Source organism: Echeneis naucrates, chromosome 5, assembly GCF_900963305.1.
Source record: "Echeneis naucrates chromosome 5, fEcheNa1.1, whole genome shotgun sequence".
Taxonomy (NCBI): Eukaryota; Metazoa; Chordata; class Actinopteri; order Carangiformes; family Echeneidae; genus Echeneis; species Echeneis naucrates.
Window position 1 is genome coordinate 19,144,035 of NC_042515.1, and position 23,550 is coordinate 19,167,584.

The window sequence follows — 23,550 nt, forward strand, 5'->3', positions numbered from 1 at the left end:
TACACAGCTGCTGAGTTGAAACAGATTTGTGCAGTCAGAGCTTCTGGACCATTTTTTGAGTGCTCACTAACTAATATTATTTTCATTGGATGTCCACTTGCTACCTAATGTCTCACTTCACATTATATCACTCTGCAGAAAACTTTGAAATACTATAATCACTTTCACTATTATGTATTCCAAATGAGTCATAAATTAAAGTGGAAATTTTTATATGTGGAACAGGGAGAAAAATGCTGTGAGCCTTTTCCCATTTCAACAAATGGAATTATCAATGGAGTTTGGACGGCATAAATCTTTTAGCAATGTTAATATTAATATGATTTATGATTATGGATGTAGGCATTTTTTATTCATACAGAATTAGTCTGACAAGGCTCATTTAAATCGACTTTAATGCATTTCTTTTTCATGTCTTGAACACTGCAGTCAACTTTTGCAAAGATCACCTCAATTTATTCTACAATGAAAATAACGCGCACTGATATGTGCCACTTGCTCTGCTATTGATGTTGTATTTTGGGTTTTATGGGTCAAATGGCATATGGACTCAAGTGTTAAATAGCATCACTTAACTGGGATAATGGGCAAAATCATAATGCTTGCATGAATCCCTTTACACAAAGTGTGAGGAGAGTGTTATGTGTGATGCTTGGGGTTCAGCAGTGGTTTAAATTGATTACCGCACAGTGGCTCGTACTTAGCCAGAGAAGAGGTTTGCATTTAAAAGAATCACAACAGCTCTTAATCTTGGCCCTGAACGAGGGCAGAGCAAAGGCAATCAATAGCATTAGAATCTAGTTCTTACGCCCACTTATCTTTGTCTCATTCCATAATACAGAGAGTAGAGTAGCACATGAGACTCAGTGTATATAACTCAGTGACTTTAAGTCTTAAGGCTTTCAGTGTATTTAAGCCAAATGGCAGCAGGCTATGTGGTGATGTGAGGAAAAGTGTTTTTGCCCATGGTCACGTTGGGGCCCACTGAGCACACCACAAGATCCACACTATACTGTCCCACCAACGCCATGGCTGCTTCAACCAGAGATTGAGTGAAATATTTTGATATCGTCAGGATTTTGGACTGAAGATGCCCCCCCCCCACAGCTCAAACTTATTCACTGACTGCATGGGAAATATTTCAATGACATATTACACTTCATTTTGTATCTCTCGCCTCTGTCCACTGCTGTGTATAGCCGTCTGCGCACCAGGAATAAATCACTTCCCAGCCAGCTTATTATATGAAATGAAGGAATTCATCATGGTGACAGTCCGCCGTTGCGAAGCGTTCACTGTGATTTATCTGGGAAAAATTGATTGATTCATTAACACTGAGTGAACAGTGCGGCGCTCTGGGTGCAGTGAGGGGCACCTTGCCACATGCCGCTGAACGTGTTGAAAGAACACATCTGGAGGTCTTAGCTGAGCGTCTCCTGTAGCACCATACAGGGGATCATGTGTTACCAGCTCAGCTCATCACCTGGCCAATGTAGTCAGTGGCCCAGAGCACTGTGGCAAAGAACAAAGCGTTCCTAATTAGTTCATCCTTATGCCTTCCAACATAACAGAGACTGCTCAATAATGTGACAAGACATCCTGATTTAAAACTGTGCGCTCAAACTAAGTGAAAAAGTTTCTAGTAGTTAAATGAACCATTGTAAAAGAAATCAGTTTGAGAAACTGTGCAGACTGGTGTGTGAATTATATTAAATGATAAATGAAACGACAGGAATGGAACAACCTGCCCTCTGATTGGACTCTGCTATGTCATTGGATTATCCAATCAGATTCACCTGTGAAAACTTTGTCTCAATGTGTCACTCGCAGATTAAATTCACATTGCCTCAATTTTTCTACACATGTACAGTCTGATGCAAATTGATTTGAAAGTTTGATAAAAGTCCTTCTTACACAATATTGAATTATCTCTTTTACTTGGAGTCCGTGTCCACAGACACTGCAGACTGAAGTTCATTGTGCCAAATCACTTGATGTGCAATCGACAGTGAGTCATATGTGACAGTTTTTTACACTACAGTATACACAATGATCGATAGTGACTGCTTCAGCTTTCAGTGTGTCCCTCAAGGTGTGCGCACTTTAATGAAGAAACTTTGTGTCACTTCCAAGGCTGCAGCGTTCCTTATGTGCACGACAGATACAATGTCTTTAACAGAGTTTAAGCGGAGGTTTGACACTCAATTTCTCTCGCGTTATGGGCTATCAGGCCTCCCTGTTGGCTCTTCTCCTGTAGTAATGTTCGTTATGTCAATGTTGGAAGAAGCTTAAATCAAAAAAGGAAAGAGCAAATGCTTCTCTCTCCTCTCCTGCCCAAGAAATACAATAGTTTCAGTGTCCTGCTGAGGAAATTAGTTTTTTGAGGGCTGTTTCTCTCATCCAGACTTCGCATCCATAGCTCTGCAACTGAAAACCCTCAGGTGTTTCCACAGAGATGACCCATATTCACCATCCTGTTTGTTTCCCGGAAGGTGAGCAAGTGAACACTTTTTAGCTTAGTTAAACTGAGTTCTCTGACAAAAAGTTCTGGTTAAAGTTGTGATGATGTCAGTGGGAGACCCAGTCTTGCTGACGGCAGGAGAAAAAGGGAACACACCTCATGATGAGTTATACAACGAGACGCAACGGTATGGTGAGCTTGCTGCATGACAGCCCGTTCCATCTGTCTTTTAATCCAACCGGTCTGTTTTCATCCTTTTCATCTGCTGCTCTCACAGAGCATCTAAGGATTATATCAAGTCTAAGTTAATCTATAGATTTTTTTTTATGGTGCGTTAATAAATCAAATATCTTTTTTTAATGTTTAAAATAGCAGAGCCTGCATGTACGTTCTTCGATTCCCTTTTTTTCCAGACTCATTTAACCCAAAAAATAAAAAGGCTGAATTAAAGTGCTACCAGTAGAAGTCACGGTCAAAAACTTTAACAAATAAGACTCAGGTGGTATAAAATCAGAATTTCCCTTCGAGTGGTTAACTGAATGTTCAAATTTATCAGCCTGGTCCTTCCTCCTATAGATGTCTCTGGAAGAGATGCTGCTGAACTGAGCAGATACAGAGTTAGAGCCTCCAGTCAGGTTAGAAACCAAAGAGTACTCCATAGACCGTGTCTCGCCCTGTTCCTCCGTCTTATCGGTGCCTTCCAGCTGATGCAAAAATGGGTGTGTAAGCCAAAGAAAGCGAGTCAAGCCCCACTCATGATGTCAACAAAGAGCAGCACTATTCTTGGAGAGGCCACACGCCATATTTGACGTGATTAATTGACTTCTAAGGAGAACAGGCGGGTCTGAAGACATTTCTATTTGGAAAAGAGTCAGCATCTGCTTCAGTCACAGCAACTCTGAGAAAGACAGATAGGAGACTTTTAAAACACATTTTAACAAGCTGTCATTGTGTGCAGTTGAACGAGTCTGTCTGCTGCGAAACGTGCTGCAGTTTACCGTATAAAAATGCCAGTACTCGTGCAAACGGGTAAATAATGGAGCTTTTCCAGAAGTCTGTGAAGATAAACATAGGAGTGTCATAGTACAATAACTGCTGGGGATTTACTCTCCTCTCGTGATCAACCATCTGTTGCTGTCCTTGAGAGCTGCACTCTAATTCGATTTGTGTGCCAGAAACAGCTGGCAAATATCATTATTGCATTTTCTTCCATTTAGAGTGCATAGGTCTTGACAGATCAGAGCATTAATGTGAAAATTAATGTGCAAATTACTCCGTGATGAAATTAATCAAAAATACACTTCTATGCAACAGTGTCAAGCAAAAGACAACTTGTACAATTCCATTAGTTGCCATTTAGGAATATTTACTTGCATCACGCTGAAAGTCTCCTTTGTATGATAGACTTTTGAACTGTGTGTGTTTATATTTACTTAATGCAACATTTATATATATATATTTTATTTTTACATTTTGACCACTGTATGTGGCACGCACATGCCACAAAGGAGAACATAAATATGATGCAAAATATCAAAAACATACAGGGCAAAGATGGATTTTTCTAGTGGTTTCTAGCGACAGAGGCTACTTTGACGCCTGGTCAGTGGTCTGGCAACCTGAGAGGCAGTGCATGGTGCAATCTGAGCTCTTTGAACACACCACAGTTCAAACTGGTTGGACACTTTACCACTTTCACACACTTACGCTGGTGGAGGGTTAGGGTGCGTTTGATGAGAGTGGCTCTGGAGACACGATAATAGAAGGCAAGCAGAACAAAAAGTGAAACGGAGACGTCGTACAACTGGTACTAGAGTGAGAGATAGTTTCGCAGTGTGTGTGAGTGTGCATGTGTGCGAGAGACAGAGAAGACTTGATGAGCCTTTAACAAGGAGCTTCATCAGAGTGAGGAATGAGCTGCCAAAAGGGATCTTTCCTTTGACCTACCTTGGAGAGCGATGGATGGATGGATGGGTGGAAAGAGGGGCGGATGGGTGGGGGGGTAGAACAGAGAGGAATTGGGAAGCATCTTCAAAAGTGCTGTGCAGAGGCTCCTTTCTTCATTGCCTGTCAAGGTAGCTCGTCTGCCTGTCAGAGGACAATCACTTATCTCTGTGCTCTGATTTTACAGTCACAACTTTAAGCACTACTAGTACGCAGGCAATGACCAGGGAAATGACACAGCAGATATGATGGATAAAGAGGATAGGCATGGTGACTGCTGCCTTTGGCGCCATACCAACCGTATCTCTTCCCAAGCTGATGTGTTATAGCGTGGTGGCTGCATTTTTTTCAATCTGTTGATGAAAAGTACATACCGGCATGGAAATGTAGTTAAATTGGAGCTTTATGTAGCTGAAACTTGAGCTTAACCTTATTTTTCTCTTGGATAAAATATTCTTTAAATGTCAATATATCTCAGTTTCTCTAATACATTATTCAGAATTATTATTAATAGAATTATTCTATTTATTTTTCTTTGAAGAGAAAATGTCTCCGGTCGCTCCCTTGCCTTCTCCGTCTCCCCCATCCTCTTCTTCTCTCTTTCTCCATCAGCGAAGTCAGTGCTTGCGTTGCGCTGGCATTAGTATGCACACTGAATTCAGTCACACTTTGATGTGCAGCCATATGATTTCACAGTCCACCCTGGTGGCACAGATCAAATTTACAGGTACGTAGAGGCAAGACCAATGAGGAGATTCAAGTTTTCATTTCATCTCTACTAAAGGGTTTCACTGAGACAACATAATGCCCGAGGTACATGCAGCGCATGTGAATATTGGGTCTTAATGTCGATACAAAACAGAAAATTCAATGATTTGGCCTTTTTTCTTTTTTTGGTTGTTTTTTTTTGTTTTTTGTTTTTTGCATAATTTTGCATAAACAGGTTATGAGGCAACAGACAAATGCTAACTATTTCATTCATGTTTGTTTCTGTGTTTCATCATTATTAAATCCTCTTAGAAGGGAGGCTGACCTTGACAGTCAGTAGGGGCCAGAGTTAAAAAACAAAGTCATGATTCTAATCTTTATAATTAATGGCTACGAGAGGCTGTGTCATTCATTACTGCTGATTTTTAATCTGGTAGATAGGGGATGGTTGCTGTGACTGAATCAAGGCATATTTCAATTCTTGATGGATTCCTCTCTGCACTGGATTGCTACTGAGGATGAAGTAATCGGTCTCAGTCAAAGAAAGGAGTGAAAGCTGGAGCCTTTTCTTTTCACAGGGCTCCAACATTTATGAAGTCAATTCAGTGACTCGTCACTATGACGTTTGTGAAGAAGCCACAGGAATTTTAAACACCACTTTTTATCAGACTATTTTCCCTGTACAAGATCAAAACATGGTTCATATAAACACTCCCAGAATATAAACATATCGATTCAAAGAGATGCCAGTGGTGTGGAAGGTTTGTTGCCGTCTTCCTCTCTGTTGGGATGGGAGATAGCGGTTTGTTAATGATTTACTCCTCAGTCATTTTTAGAATGAATCCTCTTGCTCATCGCTCTGGTTCTTGGTTCATTTTCCTCTGCTGTGGCCTAGACAATAGAAAGAGATGAGACTGAGACTCTTCTCCCTTTCGTGTTACCACATCAAGATGTTATCTCCAGCTTAAAAGCTTATCAGTCTGACAGTAATGATATTGAGTGACTGAATTGTGTGTTTTGATGGATATCACTGTGAGTAATCTGATGCCAAATTGTGTTCCACTCCTCATATTGTTCCGATTTTAGACACTGCAAATAACTGCGCTCCCCTCCTCCTCTCATTCTTACCCCCATCAAAACCTCTCGTCTCACTTATAGTCATTTGTCATAGCTGCAATTCTTCCCCAAAGGTAAAGAAATAGGTTGAAAACCCATTTTAGCGCTCTGTGACACGAAAATAGATTATCATTGTCCAATGTCTATTTGGCCCATAGTTAATCTGTTGGACAGTGTGCACTGTGCTGTATTTTCAAAGGTCTCCATTCTGCTCTCTGATAGGGCTGCAAACTTGTCTATAAAGATATCAGCAATGCTTTATGAGCAGAATAATTAGCTTCTAGAGTAAAAGAAATGGCATTCAGGGTGGTGAGAGTGAACAGTAAAGACTGTCAAATAATTTGCTCGCTATCTTTAGCTACAACTATATGTTTTCTGAAAAGTAATGTGTTGAAAGGGCTTTCTCTCTTCTCCTTCTGCTGGAAATTTGAGACCTGGTTATGCTGGAAAGTAACACTTTATTGTTTATTGTACCACATATTTTCCAATCCCATCAGATGGAAAAAGTGTTTAGAGGTTCCTCTAACAGCTACACGGCTCAGCACATTTATATTGTAACAGAGGTCAAAATATGCTCTGTTTGTGAGATAAAAAATTATGCCAAAGATTTCCACCAATTAAATCATAGGAACCAATTGACAAATGATCATTATTTCTGTGGAATCACCCTTGTGCCCTTTGTTTTATTCAAGAATTGATGATGATGAAACATAATTTGAGCTATTCCTGTAAGAGTCTCTGACCTGTCGTCTCATAAGCAGGTATGAAAAAAAGGATCATTTAAAATAAAATCTCTTCGGCAATGACAGATTATAGCACTTTATGACAGCTCCACGCTCCTGTCCTCTTCATAGTCCATAACACTGTTCTGTCCTTGCTGCCACAAGAGCAAGGTCACGCGCTAAATGCCACATCTGACATTGTTACTGTGCATTGTCAAACAGCAGCTAAGTGTTTAGCACATTGATTTTCCTTCCCTTACTCTTACATAGATTGATCATCACTTGGAAGTCAGTCTTTGGGAAACTGATCAATGCTTTGCCATACAATTATCATCTCACGAAAGCGTCATTTAAAAGCCAAATCCATTTTAATAAGGTGCTTAGTGAAAAGCACTTTGTCATATACACATCAGCCAGCAACACGAGAGCCACGTAGAGAATACAGGCACTGAACTGTAGAGCAAAAGCTATGTGCTTTTACCAATAGATCCTGTGATGCAAATGTTGAGAATATTTTGTTAGAGAAACGCAGAGCAGCTACTGAAGGCTCCAGCTGAAGACCAAACTGATTTAGCCTAATTGGGCCTCAACCGGTAACATGGCTGTAAGTAGGGTCACTTTTCACAATTTTCAAGTAACGTTGGCACAAACTAGCCGAGGGGTATGTTTGTACAGCATTTTTGGTAGTGCACTTAAATTGCTGCCTGCAAGTCTTTCTAAAAGTGTAGAGAAATAAGACCGACCATTAACAGCAAGGAATTGAGCTATAGCCAACTGCCTTAATACTTAAAAGCAGCATTAAAACATGCAAAGATGCCAGTGAAACTAATATGAACTTATTAACATTTACTGCATATGAGGCCTGCTTATGCAAAATCATGCCATTCCCTGATTGCTCAGTTCTACAGAAATTGGGCAGATTATTTGCACAGCAAAGTGCCCTCTCGCTACATACAACACTCCGGGAAATTTTTGCATGCATCTATAATTTGATGTTAAGTGCCTGCCGATGCATTATGCATGGTAGATAATGCATAGTGTGTAATCCAGGCAGACCTCATCTGAACCTCAAGCGACATGTCATTCCAAACCCCGCACGCAGAAACCCCGGTATGGCATGATTGCTGGTTGAGACAGCCACCATGCATCACACCTCCTCCACCGTGTCACCCTGCGTTGCACTGTATTAAGGATAGATCGCAGACTAGACAGTAGCTGCACTGTGTCGCACAAAAAAATCCTACACAGCATTTTGTAACTTTACTCCACTTTGAACCACTTTCAAACTTTTTTTTTTTTTTTTTAAGCAGAGGTGAACAGAAACTCATGGGTTTTACATTCAGGCCATTTTCCAGGGCTCACAGCATCTAATTGTTTTCTCCCAAGGAATGTCACATTTTTGAGGGCTACTCTATGGTGCCTTTCAAAAAGGCAGTTTTGTGATTTTGAATGGACAATTTAGTAGCTCATTTCACCATCCGACTCATTTAGAGCGAGCAGTGACCTGTGTCATATGGACATTGGATAGAGGTCAGGCTCCACCAACTGTAGCCTATTGCAGGGTGCAGTAAAAGAGACACACCTGAGGGCCTGGATTCAGTGGTTATGTTGTGTTTTTAAAGACACAGCTAAAAAGTATAAAGAGATGGGCGTTTGTACACACACACAAACACACACCACATACACAAGATCCAAGGAATAAAGTGAGAATCAAGAAGTGATAAATTGAAGATTGCTGGCTATATATATATATATATATATATATATATATATATATATATTTATATATATATGAATGCAACAGCACCCATCTTCATAGAAAATATCTGTCGTGTATCCAAGAGTATCAAAGTTATGTTCACACCTGAAAGACCACAGAAGTAGGTTATACTCTGCATATATTTAGCATAATCGCACCCTTTTTCCATTCATTTCTAAGATAACTTCTGAGAACTTTTAATGTGTTTTTTCCCCGAGTGTTTTTTTTTTTTTTTCTTTTAACCTGCCAGCTATTCGTTTTCATTACTTTTCTGAAAAACCATGGGGATAATAAAAGCTTGGATTGACATTTAAGCTTTAATGGTTGTCAACAGCCCCTCACTAGTGCCCCTCCCTACACAGGGCTTGAGCTCGTTGGTGGGTCTTCTCACGGCGGCCTGAGTCCATGACACGGAGTGTTATATATGCCGGAGCATTACAGAGTCCTTTTTAATCTGGTTTGTCATGCTGCTCCCGCTGGACTGGGGTAATTTCATGGTGCTGAACTGGTATTGATAGAGCCTTGGTAAATGAGGCACGCTGCAATCGGTAACTTTAATAACCATAAAGATGTGAGCATTGGAGTCATACAGACCCATGAGAGGAAACCCATACAGGTGATTAAGAATCGACCTGGGCCATGGCCAGGAGCACCTTGCATTTCTTATTCGTACTAATGGAATTACCTGTTAAAGATGTCAAAACTATTACTACCAGCGGTGCAATTGCTGCACTATATTTTTCCTTTCAGTAAACTGGAATCATTGCCATGACACTATGCATTAAAAACAAGGTGAACACTCAGATTTTATTCCCCCCTGGCTTTCTCTATATTCCTCCAAAGCCATTCATAATAGGTTTCTATGTGCTGGGCCCAGTGTCGTAGAAACATGCTCAGTATTCGGTAGGAGTATAGCTGGATTCAGAAGTAAGTCATATCAAGGGGGGGGGAGGGGCAACATTGATTCATGTGACGCCAGTACAGCAGGGTCAGTGGTTCCTGTCAATCAGGTTGAGCTCTGCAGTTTTTCCCAGCTTCTCTTTGCCCCCCCCACTACCCACCAACTTCCTCAGGTTTGTGGTAGCTTTAGGCACTACTATAGCTGCAATGTCCACTTGTATGTCTACTCCTATTACTGTGGGTGCTGCTGCCTGGGGAGCAAAGTGAAATCCAGGCCAGTGCAGGGTCAGTGATGAACCAGCCTGAAGCCTTCACTCTAGCAGAGGTCAGAGAAGCCATACGGATCACTCCAACAGGCTGTCGATGCACACTCAATACAAAGCAAATCCACACCAGTTCCCGATGTATTAGCGAACCATAGGTCAAGAGGTTTTTGGATTAAATAAATACAACCGCCCCTGAGATTAATTTGTTTGTTATTTGTGGAGACAGACCATTCAATGTCCTGAAGCTTGCCTTCCTCTCCCTTCTTCAGCAGTGAATGGCAGCCTTTTATTATTTATTGGCGGGTAGGTTCTCTGGGAGATGGCTGTAAAGCTAGAAGAAGCTGCCAAGGCTCAAGCCTTGTAGTGAACTTCACCACTACAAGGAAGATGTTAACAAGAGTAGTTCACTCGGTGTCTCATCTTAACACCTTCATTCAGCAACATGCATAGCAGCATACTGCCAATGTGAAAGAACTATATGCACTATGCACTCAGTCTCTTCTTCTTCTATTGTTACGGCTTCACACTGCTTCACAGGCCTCCCTGCTTAGGTGTGATTCAGAGAGCATTTGTACTACAGGAGTGATATACTCCACCATGATGATGTAGGACTGAGGTCTAACCCAGCTCCTTGTTGGGATTTCTCTTGAGAGACGACTCATTTTAACCAACCCTGTTATGGAAGTAGAGGAATCTGAGCAGTAAATGAGGGTTGTGTAATTTCTGATAAAATATAAAAACTGTATCAGTTGCCAAGGCGAAGGACATGAAAAGTTGTTCCCTGGCCCTGCCTCTAACGCCTCCAGTTGGAATTCACTCAGTGGTGCTTTGTAACGTGTTTAAACATTATCCTAAGTAATCAGGGGGAGTGTTCATGAAGTTCCAGCTTGATGTTTAAGTAATGAAAAGCAAAATTCTGATGAGCATCATTAAACATATATGCAGTGGGGCAGCTGGCCCAGAGCCACTTTGATGCCTTTGCTTCTTGAAACGGATCATTAACATGCCTTCTTTCTCTTTTTCCTCCGATCTGAAAAAAATATGAAACTAATTGGGACAAACAGAATAGAGTGTTTTTTGCAATTTGGACATATCTGACAACTTTTCAATCGGATGCATTTTACTATATTTCAAACTATGTGTCACAAAATAGGGTCATTTTTCATTATGCATGATTTCACAGAAGGAAACGCTGACAGAAATAAACAATTTCACTAAACAATCTGACATTTATAAAACTTTGCGGGGGTTTAAATGGACTTGTCTGGCACACAGTATAAAGTAACTTTTTACCGAAAGAGGCAGTTGGCAACAGTGAGAGGCTCAATTTGTCTCTCAAATGTGCATCATTTTCGACAATAATTTGAAATGCAGCTCTCACTCTCTTTCTTGAGTGTCAATTTTCCATTTTTCAGCTCCATCCGTCTACGGTTATTTACTGACGACAGGAACAGTAAATTCTGTCGCCATCTGAGATGCAAATTCACAATTAGAAGCGGTGGATCACTGTCAGGTATATGGATGCACTGGGGAATGGCAGCAAGCCTGTTGAGAAAGAAACATAGCAAGGAACGATTGGACTCTGGTTGACACAGCAGCTGTCTGTCTGCAAAAACAAAGCAGCCACTCCCAACACTCAGGCAGAAATGACTCATTTTCACCTGAGTATGCACTGATTAAGTTGTTATGATGAGTCCTTGAAAGGCCTGAGTTTTCTCAGGTGCTACCGTCTTTACTATGACCATGTTATTTCCTAATAATTGCAGCATTGAGAGGGAGAGAGAGAGAGAGGTAAAAAATAGTTTAAGAGAGAAGTGGTGACAGAAATGCTTGCTGATTGTGTGCCAGTGAGTACTGCTCTTGGCTACTCTGCATAGATTGCAGTTGTTGACGCTGAACCTGAGCCAACGTGTGGTCACATTGTCATAAAAACCTACATTTATCTCTCTGTCAAAAAACCGACACGTTTGGTGAGATCAGAAGGAAATCAGCTGCCACTAGAGTATGTTCTTTCAAACTCACAAGATAAGAAGAAAGCTTCTGCAAGCCCGAAGCCTTTTAAGAAATAAATTTCCGTGGGCTTGTTGTTGTGAACTTGAATTTATCAACAGGAAAAAAGAAAAACATTTGATTGCTAGTTGACGTGGTAGAGGAGGAGGACAGATAGATAGAAAAGACAACATAAAGTGTCCCAGTAAGTGTGGGCCTCTGCATCCTTAATGCTCTATGTGCATTGTGAACATGTCCCCTAAACTGAAGGGATGAGCACAAAACTTCTGAAAGCTATTTGTTCACGATCAGGTTCAGTGATCGAGGTGGAGAGCCCTGTCTAGCAGACTACCCGGGTGACTGTTAAGGCCATAGCATGTCGGTCACACCATTTTCATACTCATCAAACCATTCAGTGATCGGTTGTGGCCTGTGGATGGTCGGGCTATGACATCGCAGCAGGGACTGCTCCCATCAGAATGCAGCACAGCTTTGGATTGATTGGCACTGACGCTTCCTTCTCAGGGAACAAGGGGCATGAAACATTCCAACAAATTGCCCCTCAAAGCTCAGGATAGCCACCAACTCCTCTCACAGTGAGCTTCTTTTTTGGCTCCTCATTAAATATAATTTTGACCATCTTGACAGACAGATTATTTGCTACATGTTTAGGTTCAAAGGGCAAGCACTATTAAGTGAAACAAAGCCTTAAAAGACACACTATTTACATATTCTTCATCCTCGCAACATTAATGCACCACAAATGAACCCATAATGCAGCACTTTCACACAGAGAATGTCTTAATCCTGATATCCTGAGCATGAATTGTCTTTTCTTCAGATATAAGATAGTACCCACCCCTGAAATAGAGGTACAGAAGGAAAAAAAAGGGTCATTGTGATAATTTCACGTTAATGTAAAAGATTAAAAACGCCTAAAACTCTGCATTTTTGTCAATAACTTTTCCATACACACAAATCTCAAGCCTTTGTACTTCTATAAATCACACTAATATGAAGTGTGGCTTTTTTTTTTCCCCAAGCTCATATTGCTGCTTCCTCTATCTCTATCTCCACACTTTACAACTTTCCCTATTAACAGCTCCTAATTGGCCGTTGGGCTAAGCTGAAAACAATGAAGCATTGATTTCCTTAAACATAATCACCTCATCCAGTCATTTAATGGCTGCTGTCACTGTGGGCCACCAGGAGAAAAATTACCAGCCAGTGCTCCTATCGATGCCCTTCACCTCCACTCACCAAAGGCTACAGCGCAAAGCCAACCACTCCATCTTAGTGGGCTGGTTTAACCCCTTTAGCTGCCTGACAAGCTCCAAGCACTACATCCATCACAACCTGCAGTCATGTCTCAAATTGTCGTGATCTTATGTTGTCCCAGAATGCACACATCATAAGCATTGTGTACTTGGGCAGAAAATATCTATTATATATCTATTAATCCATAACACATCTTGTGCATGCAGAGGCAACACACACACTCTCAGACAAAGGTAATGGATTGTCACTTAGCTCACCCCGAGCACCCAGCTACCTGAAAGGGATTATGTCTGGTCCAAATGGCCATTTGTCGTCTAAGTGGCTTTCATGACTGGCCCAGCCGAGTCATCATGAAGCCATTTACACTGCTTTCTCCTTTACATACCAGATGGTTCATAGTGATCACGCTTAATGTCCACCTGGCTTATGGCAGGACCTCACCCCAAAGCTGATACGTGCTGTGTGTGTGTGTGTCCATGTATTGGGGATATCCCCAATATATTGCAATAATTATAATTATCATCATAAAGATAATCAAAAATGTATTTTCCATATATCTTTAGCGAAATGTCTAAACGTAAATGTTTTCACTGAAACGTTGCCTCTGAATCATTTTTTTTACAATTTTAAAACACACTGAATGCTAATCTTTATGAATCATGAAACAATTCAGTCATTATTTATATAAAGAATTCATACCATAACCAACCAACCATAAGTTGCATTTTTTTTTTTATTAAAAATTCAAACTCAGCTGGCAGTAACTTAAAACCTACTTTTGATAGCTGCCAAGGTGAAGTACAGAGTTTCTGATGATAAAAATGAATTATGAATAATTCTTAACAACTGTACATTTTTCACACACTGGGAAACGTTTTGAATTTTTAAAGCCCAACATAGCTTCTATAACTCAGATCCCACTACAAAACAAAATCCAAAAGTCATCAGGACATCGACATTAGTGACATTCAAAAGGTGATTTAATTATTAGAGCTTTGTTTTGTTTGTCCCTTGTCAGCTGTTCGATGGTTAAACCTATGTAGTGCTGAATAGGACATCAGGCATTGAAACTAACTGAGGGGACTCAACCCAATTCAGCTTTCTGTGATGCACCGTAAAGTCCTCACTTATTCAGAGATGTGCTCTGTATTGAAAGCAAGTCTGCAGGTCAGGACGTTCTCTGTAAAATATTAAACAAGAAAGCACATTGTGGGGTTTGGGGTTTTAGCACACTCAGGGGATTTTCTCCTCACTTTTACAGTCAGTGTTCTGCCTCTTCCTGCCTAGGAATATCCAACAACAAGCACTGGGAGAGTGACATTAATACTGCACGATCGAGCCGTACAGAAGGACTGCAAATATTTGAATTTAAATCCAGGAATGCACAGCTTTTCATCTGGCCACGATGGACATTGGTGGTAATGGGAGAAAAAAAAACAGTTGCCAAACTTGTCTAGGCTGCTGGGATTTCAGTTCCCTAATTCATGACCTGAGCCCCTTTAAACATTTGTACAACCAACCCAGCCAGAGAGAGACACACCGATTGTTGTCACACCGGTGGAAACAAATGCATTTTCCCATCACAGCAGGATGTCCTCTTTAAGACTTGATACACAGCCAAGTGAAATAAGAGGCAAGCAAGATGAAATGTGGCATTTGCGTGTCTCCTCTTATTTTTTACTCTGTCCTTCCTGTTGATTGGATGAATTCAAACCTTCTCTCCTCTTATCTCCTCTCCTCTTTCCTCTCCTTTTCTCTCCTCCCCTCTGTCCTGGGATGAGCTCCAGTTTAATTGTTGGATGCTGGTGTCTGTTGCGGTGGCTGTCAAGGGAAGATAAAGAGTTTTTCCTGGGGCGTAAGGAAAGGGGAGAGTGGTGATGGAGGGCCTCTCTCCTGCAGCTCCACTGGCTGCATTAGCCCCACGCTTTATAATTGTGTGAAGGGGGCACTTCCAGTGGCTCCCTCATTACTCATTGGCATGGACAGTCCCTGGCAGCCAAACACACCTTGTCCTGTAGCTCTTTCTCTCTGCCTGTCTTGCTCATTTCAGGGTGTCCCTCAGCTCCATCACCCCCTCTCCCTCCCCTGGGCAAGCCTCCCTATTGTTATTTTGACCCACTACCGCCATGGGTGCATATCGCCTCTTTTCTCACAGAATTTCTTTGACATGCTCTTTTGTCAGGCTGGGACCTATTGTACACCATTTGCTATAACTGATACGTCCTTTGTTTTGCAGTCCATGCTTTAGTGCAATATAGCCTCAGACTGCTTTTTGTCAGCCAACGAAGTCAAATGGCTGCTAGATTTGCTTGAGAGGAAATTAGATAGCATAATTGAGATGCCTGCTGGGCCAATTTGTTACACATATTTACTGTGCCCATTGATTATACTGTAGCATGTCTCACATGATGTGATGGGAGATAGTCAAGTTTTCCTCATTTTTCGTTCAGATCCTTGTTGTTTGGATTTTGCTGTAAAATTCACTCCATATTATGCAATTGGGTCAGTCAATGGTCGGTAAAGGAAAACTCAATGTATGTCTCTGGTGTTACTGTTGTCAAGTAGCAGTGATTCCTAATAGTCTCTCACATTTACTGACTGTGTACTGTGTGTATCTGTTTGCAGAGGGAGGCACATGTGAGGTGATTGCTGCCCACCGATGCTGTAACAAGAATCGTATCGAGGAGCGTTCTCAGACAGTCAAATGCTCCTGTTTACCGGGGAAAGTGGCCGGGACGACACGCAACAAACCCTCCTGTGTTGATGGTGAGGAAAAATTTTATTGACTTCAAATTTTGCTGGTGATGATTATTTATTCCTGAAGATTTGTAGAAAAATGTCATATTATCTATTATACCTCTATCTCTATTTTGTACAAAACATTGGTATTGAGTGCATATGGTCAACATGTCAAATTGAATTTCCAACAGAGTTGTTCTCATTTACATCTTTTCTTGGAGTAAAAGCAGAGTAGCAGAGCCCTAAGCCCCTGGTAAAGTCCAACTGGATACTAGTTTTTTATCCCACTTGATTGGAAGAAAGTCTCTAAATCTAGCAAGAGTGTTGTTTGTTTGTTAAGTTGGGACACTAGAGGCTGCAACAGCCCCCTTCATAAACCCTTTTGCACCAAATCACTTTGAAAGACTAACGGCCAATTGGGGGACTCAATTAGCTCACCATTGTTGGAGCTAGTTTCATTCTTTCAGACAGGGATTTTTTCAATTAAAGAGTTTTCCCCGCTGTTTGAATCGAGTCAAAAAGGTACGTACAAATTTCATCCAGCAACAACATTCATTGGCAGTGCAAGAGTTGGTGTGTCAAACCTAATGGAGAGCACAAGAAAAAAGCAAAATTATCACTGACATAATCCACAACTTCATAATTTTACACTGCATCAGTTTGATTAATATGTTATATTTACGTTAAGTAAATAGAAATCGGGACACTGGAAATCAAACATGATTTGGTTTGACCTTATTGATGCAACAAAATGATATTGTGTAAAAACATCCAAGGGAAAAATGTGGAGTTAAAATTAAAAGAAATCTAGATCTGATCAAGTTTTCCCTATGATTATATCAGGTCTGGTGTGTGTACATTTCTTCTTAGTTTGGTTATGAGGGTATAATAAAAAAATTCTAACATACAAAATTAAAGGGCCGCTTTCATGTTAATGCATCAATGATAGTTTCTCAAAAATGTAATAAGAAATCAGCTTTATTTTGAAATGAAATGTTGACATTTTACTTGAAATAGAAAAATTTTATCACATGATCTCAGGCCTTATTTTTAAGCAAAAATGTCATCACAGAAATGGAATGTTTCAAAGTGGGATTATCAGGTTTGCATTAATTATTTTGAACACCCAATCTATTAAACACTTCTCAGCATTTTCCAATATGACTGCATTTTAGTTGCTTCTCCATGATTTACTTCAATAATAAGAAGACATCCAAGCATTAAGAGCACAGTAATGCCGTGCTGCTGGGCATTGTGGGGAAGACAGGATGATCAAGTTGGGCTGTTGAACACCTGAGTAAAGAGCACGTTGCAGATCAAATCGCCTGAAGCAACTCAGGCTGATGGAACTGAATAACTAATAAACACAAGTCGGGGAAGCTCCAGGGTAGTGCACCTGAATTAGCTAAACTGAGAAAAACAATCAGGCAGAGGTGGCTCTATGAAGGGGAAAAAGGAGGCCAGGAAGTCACATGTCTACTGAGACAGAACTGCAACGCACCCTTCACCCTTCTGAGCTCATTTACTGCTCCTCAGTGTCACACTTTTCACTTCCACCTTCAGCAGAGATCAAAGTAATCTATCTGACTGCCCTCGTGTGAGGAAATAACACCAAAAATATACACATTATCAGCAACGTTACATGAAGGAGGAGACAGGCGTTCTCAGTGGGCCTCAGGGTTGGTTAGGCACAGCTGACACTCAAGAAGATGGGCAAGTATACATCAGATGACCACAGGATGATACAAAAAAACTTCCTCCTGAGTTGATAGAAAATTACCCAAAACTGTATAAAACTCTTGTGAACGGCTGAATTTTCAGTCCTTGGGTTTTGTGAAAAGAAAAAAAAAATGCTGTGTTTGCCCTGTGGTTGGAGACAGATTTACAGAGCAGTGACCTTGAGATGTAGTTTTTCTAGAGGGCTATGTTGTCCTTGTATTGAGAGACAGCTAGCCAGACACTGTCTACTCTGCAGCACATAACAGATAGGGGACTTTTGACTCCTTTAACATTTCTTTGAGATTTGTCCTTTTCATTTAGTGCAGCCTAGACAGACTTCATAAAAAACACCTGAAAACAGTAACATCAGACATTTTATTATCTACAATTAAATATTACATCTCAGTCCTTGAGACGAACAGCATTGTTAGCAGACTGTAAACATCAAAAGCTGAATAAAACGTGATGCTTCAGGCTTTTTTTGATGAGAAAATCCAACAGAGTTGTGAGCACAAGATGGACAAAGACATAGAAATCACAAGCTGACTTACATGGCTGACACATTGAGGTGGGGTGTTTATGCCTCTGTGGCTCCCACAGCAAGAAAATCCTTGTTAATATTCTATTGATTGACCAGCATATATAGACAGAGTGCTGAAAAAATGGAAATGACAAGTCACTGAGCATCAAACCAAGCACCACTGCACCACATTCAAAGGCTTAAGTTGAATCGCCCTTTTAATGATTTTATTTCCTTTAGTTGGGACATTCATAGCCTTCCTTGGATGGTTTTCACCTGCTGTAAAGTGAATCAGGCTGTTGGTAATTTATTTAACACTGCAACCACCAAGGGCTATAGGCTGAAGGGCAGACGAAATAATTATGATTATTCATAAGAGCTCATTTGTAGTCGGAAGTGTCAGGCATTGCAGACGCACCATTTAATTAGTGGTTGGTGAGGTTGTGTGTTTTTTTTTTTGTTTGTTTTTTTTTTTTTTTTGGTGTAGAAGTAAATTGACGCAGGGATGGGATGGGGGGGGGTCCACTAATGGGTTTTGATGGTCTATGAAAGCTACACCTGAAGTGTGAGTTTGTCAGCTGAATCCCTCAGGCCGTCACTGCACTGTGTGAAGAATTACAGACTTTCGGAGTCAGTGGTCTGGGCCCTCAGCAGCACACCGACCTGGCCCAGATGGAGCTTTCTCCCCAGGTCCAAGCATTATTAATGTTCCATCCAGATAAGGAACGATGCCGCTGCCCGGCTCATCCTGCCTCCCCCTGGGGGAAAACCTGCTGCCACTGTCCCATACACAGGTTATGGTTTCAAAGGAAGTCTAGTTTGTGCTGCAATATAACAAATAAGAGGTCTATCTACACAGGTCATTTGTTCTGGACACCTACACAAAGGCTGGAGGAATCTTTATCTTTGGCCAAATTTGCAGTTTCCCTGATGTCTTGTATTATCTCGCATTAGTATCAAACACCAACATCAAAGCGTGCAGCAGAGAGCAGTTCCATTGTGAAGTATCCACCGTCGTTATACGTGACAGTTTTGACTGTTATTAATATACGGGAGCTTGTATGAGGTGGCATTACTCTCCATGGGGGTCCAGTGTCATATTGTTCCCACTAGTGAGAATTGATTGTTAACTCTGACTTGGAGAAAGATGTCCCATTTATGTCTGAGTAGCCATACCCCTTTTTAACAAGTTAAAGCTTCACATCTCCAGCCTCACTGGGCCAATCACATGCACTCAGATTAGATGCTCATCACTGCACCACAGCCTTTATCCCACCGTGTGGGACGTGTAAGCCCTTGAGCTACAGTATAGACACACACAAAGGTACACACGTGCATATGCCCTCATTACATTCAACACTTCCAAGCAGCTGCTGTAATATGTGCACATGCTACCACTTTGTGTTGTTATGTAGCTGCTGTAGAAGTCAGAGTTTCAATAGGAGATGCACGCAGATGCCTGCTCTCTGCTGATCAGTGATGGGGAATGAACCCTTCTGTCTGGCTTCAGGCACATATAGCCAAGCATGACAGGTTGTCATGGTACATTTGAGATACATCCAGGGGGAGACACTTGTGGACTCTCTTTGAGGGGAGGGACAAGAAGTGCTGTTCCACATACATTAATGGTCCAACATATGCACACCGTGAGTGAAATGAGAATATCGTAATTATGCTCAAATCATCTTTAAAAATATAAGTCACGGTTACTTCAAGAATGATGATATACCAGACTGACCTGCAAGAGATTATTAGACACTGTTCTCACTCGCATTTCCAAACCGGTGACAGTTGAGAAAAGCCAAGAGACGATCTCACAGTTTTTATGTACAGTCTCTGTAGTGTTTTTGGAGATGAAGAGAAGGAGTAGATAACAGAAATCCTTCTGGGTCAAAAAGGTTGTTTGTGTCTTTCGAGAAACTGTAGTTAATGATTGTGAGGTAAGTTTTCAGCTCCATATTTGTCACATCCCAGTGAGCGCACGCAGCACTAGCAATGCAATTAGACTCTCAACCTTTAGCCTGCCAGGAGAAAAGCTGACCCTCAACTGCAGTTGAAAGGTTTCCTCAGTTTTGCCTTGTTTTTTCTTCCTTCCTTTTTCTCAACCTTATATTTCCTTTATACTCTGGAGTAGCAAATCTGTGATTGAATTGAGAGATAGAAGTACACGAGCATAGGACAGATTTATGTCAGCTGTGTGGGAGATACATTTTTCCTGAGTCACTTTTGTAACCACCGAAAGGAAAGAACATAACCACACAACAAAACGAATCATTGTTCATTCATTAATAGCCATGCGTGTGCACACCCACTCAGTCATGCACCCACACACAGCAACTCCACAGGCACAAAGTTACACTCACTCACCGATGCTCAAAATACACAGGCGCACCCAGAGAGGAAATATAACATCAACGAAGAGACAGTGTATGAACACAGTGTATGCTTTTAATGTGATTCAATTTATACAAAATATTTATCCCGATATGTTTAGTAGTGCTTTTGACCCTGAATCAGCATTATACCGGATCTTTGTGTAACTGTACAATAACTCTAATCAGAGGTCAGGCAAACTAGTCAAGCTTTCTTTAGGCATTTTAAGTTTAATTCAATCTGAAAATAATTCAATTAAGACTAAGGAATTCTTCTTCAAGTCTGCAGGACGTCTATTTCGAATTCAGAAATTCATTAAAGCCAAATAATATTTTCTGAATAGCTAATCAAACCTTGGCTCTCCTATCCAAGAGGGCAAAGATTAATGCCGAATAATGAGTATCTGAGGCTGACCTCGGGTTCGCTGGTCCAAGTCTCAGTCCTGCTGTAATTCTATACTCGCTTCATTAGCCTCACGTTCCCTTGACCCCTCCGATAGTTTAATGCTGTTACACGGTGCGTGCTTCTCATAGCCCAGTCTCATTGAGATGGAAATGTGGTCACGAAGGTGAATCACGAAAGGAATGGATTGTTTGTTTATTTGCACGATCATATGAATAAATGATTGATTAGCCATTTGTTTAGTTAATAACTGAGTAATCAGGGCACTTGAAGAGAACTGCTAAGTGTCCATGTAAAGAAAAAGGGCAAAAACACTTGTGCGACCTGAATGAGTCAGTGAAGGAAATCAGTGGAGCTAGGGGTTATCTGGTGGGAGGCATCGATTCCTCACCTCAAACAGTAAATTTAACCCAACAAATGGTGCGAGAATTTAATGTCTAATTGCTTTCTTGACTAAAGGCAACTCATTTAAGTTACTCCCCAGGAAAAAAGCAAACACTACAGCTGAAATGATTGGAATTCCATCATTTCACAAAGATTAAGTCTACCAAGTGCTGAGAAGCTGCTTCAAGTAAGAAAAAAAAAATTAACTATTAATAGAGCCCAAAGACACGTATTCTCATTTTGACACGGACAGAAATCAATTCCCTTCCTCATCCGTCAAGGTGTTCAAACATTCTGCTACCTGGCAGGGACGTGTCAGCGAGTTCAATCCATCACAGAACCTTCTCACCAGTGATCTGACAGATGTACTTGTAAAAGGTCCATCGCGCCATGTTTTTCAATCAATTCAAGTCCCACTCTCGGTTGTTTGTTCATCACAGATAAAGACTCCAGCCTGCAACCTCGCCAACATCTCGATTGAAACAGGCCTTCACTCCTTGCTTGTTTGATTATTCCGAACCCATCTGTCATCTTTGACAGTGTAAAGCAGCTACTTTATTGTAACATGCGAGGGTCATGCTAATTGGTATTGGTGCTTCAAATCACATTGAAGATTTTCTGCTTATATAGATGGATGTAAAAATTAACAGTTAATCCAAAGGGGGGTTGAGGAGAGTGGTTCACTTCAATCCTCCACTCTCACTTCTCTTACTTGCAGTCACATAGGAGGAGTAAAGTCTGCTGATGTTGGAACAAAGGTTATACCCTCTATGCTGACGATTGCACTGGGAGTAGTTAAAACGACTGGTGGAGGTCAGTGGTCACCAGAGGGTGATACATGGATCCCAGCCCAGAACTGGCTCCCCTCCAGCGGTCAAGGTCATCACCAGATGTCCTGGCCCGGGTACAGGCACAGACATGATGTTTGTGTGTGTGTTCACATGAGTAGTGGCTCTGTCTGGTTTTAATCCTTGTGACCATCAGAACAAACATGTCATCAACCATGTGTTTTCAAGTTGTGTTGAGATGAGCCTGCTGTCTTCCATAATAGCTTAAAATAGGTTTTAAAGGCAAAGATCACATTTGAGCATAAATATTTATCAAGGTGTATTTCATAGTCACTGCTCATTAAACCTGTACTCTTTTTTTAGTACAAGATGGGAAGCTGTCAAGATATTAATTAGAGCTGTGGGAAACTGCAGGTTCTGGAAATACTGCTCTGTGCTCTGGAATAACTTAAACAAAAAGAGGTTTTTACTTTACATGGTTTTAGCAAAGAACTACAACGCTACTCTAATTTACGGTTTCTGAATGGTGATGTATTTTCTGAATAACACAATGCCCTTTGTGAAGACTCTGGTAATCCATCTTTGATCTTGTGGGTATGAAATACTGACAGTGAAAAGGTAGTGCTGTTGTCTGGGTGGCTATTTTATTTACAAGTTGAAGAATTACCACGGTCACTTAAGTGTGATCTCATGGCTCCACCGTGTCTTCAAAATGTATATAACCGTGGAATGAGAAAAAAGATGAACGAATTAAAATAATAAGTGGCTGATCTGTTCTTTTTCAAACACTGAAGTTAAAATACCTTGTTAATAGCATCTGTTACTCCAGAAGAAATTATGAATCTAGAATAAATATGCAATATTTCTTGTACCATTCGCAAATTTGGTGCGCAGGAGGTTCCAAATTTTCCACGACACAAATGTTGACTGTACATGGAGGGATGGAGAAAGAACAAAAGCAGGAGGAGAAAAGATGCCATGGAAAATACAAACAAAACATACAGTGAATGCACCTGGTAGCTCTAAATGTGAAGTGGTAAATATTGGCATTTGGGGAGAAGAGGTAACAATGAGAAGCGATCTGCAGTGTGTAATGATAACTAAGGGTAACTCTGGGAGCAGCAGATATTGAGCGGGAACATGGAACAGAGATGATTCAACACCTGTAGGACGGGGACAGGAGGGAGGAAACACAGACAGGAAGAAAACAAGTGTTAGTGACGTGATGTTGTAATGTACGGGAGAGAGAGAGGGACCTATAGCAGCACAACTAAAATAAAAAGAGTAATTACACTGTAGGCTTTGTCATAAAGGAAAGTTTTAAGCCTGATCTCCCAGCATCAGCCCCCCCCGGATTGATACTGGCTGGTTCCATAGAAGAGACGCCTGATAGCTGAGAGATGGAGACCAGTAGATCCTTTGAAAAATGAAATCTCAGGAGAAAGCATTCAGCACTGAAGACAGCAATAGCAAATAAAGATA

The 23,550-nt window shown here is 41.0% G+C and overlaps 1 protein-coding gene across 2 annotated transcripts in view; it reads left to right on the forward strand.

The window, feature by feature from the left end:
- Window positions 1-23,550, forward strand: part of tafa1b (TAFA chemokine like family member 1b) — a 100,404-nt gene that overhangs the window by 67,366 nt on the left and 9,488 nt on the right. For both annotated transcript variants that reach the window (XR_003840751.1, XM_029502723.1), the window contains exon 3: window positions 15,769-15,909. Coding sequence is in view for 1 of the 2 variants with exons in the window: in XM_029502723.1 (XP_029358583.1) it covers window positions 15,769-15,909 (141 nt within the window). In the remaining variant the exon portion in view is untranslated. The remainder of the gene's footprint in view (window positions 1-15,768; window positions 15,910-23,550) is intronic.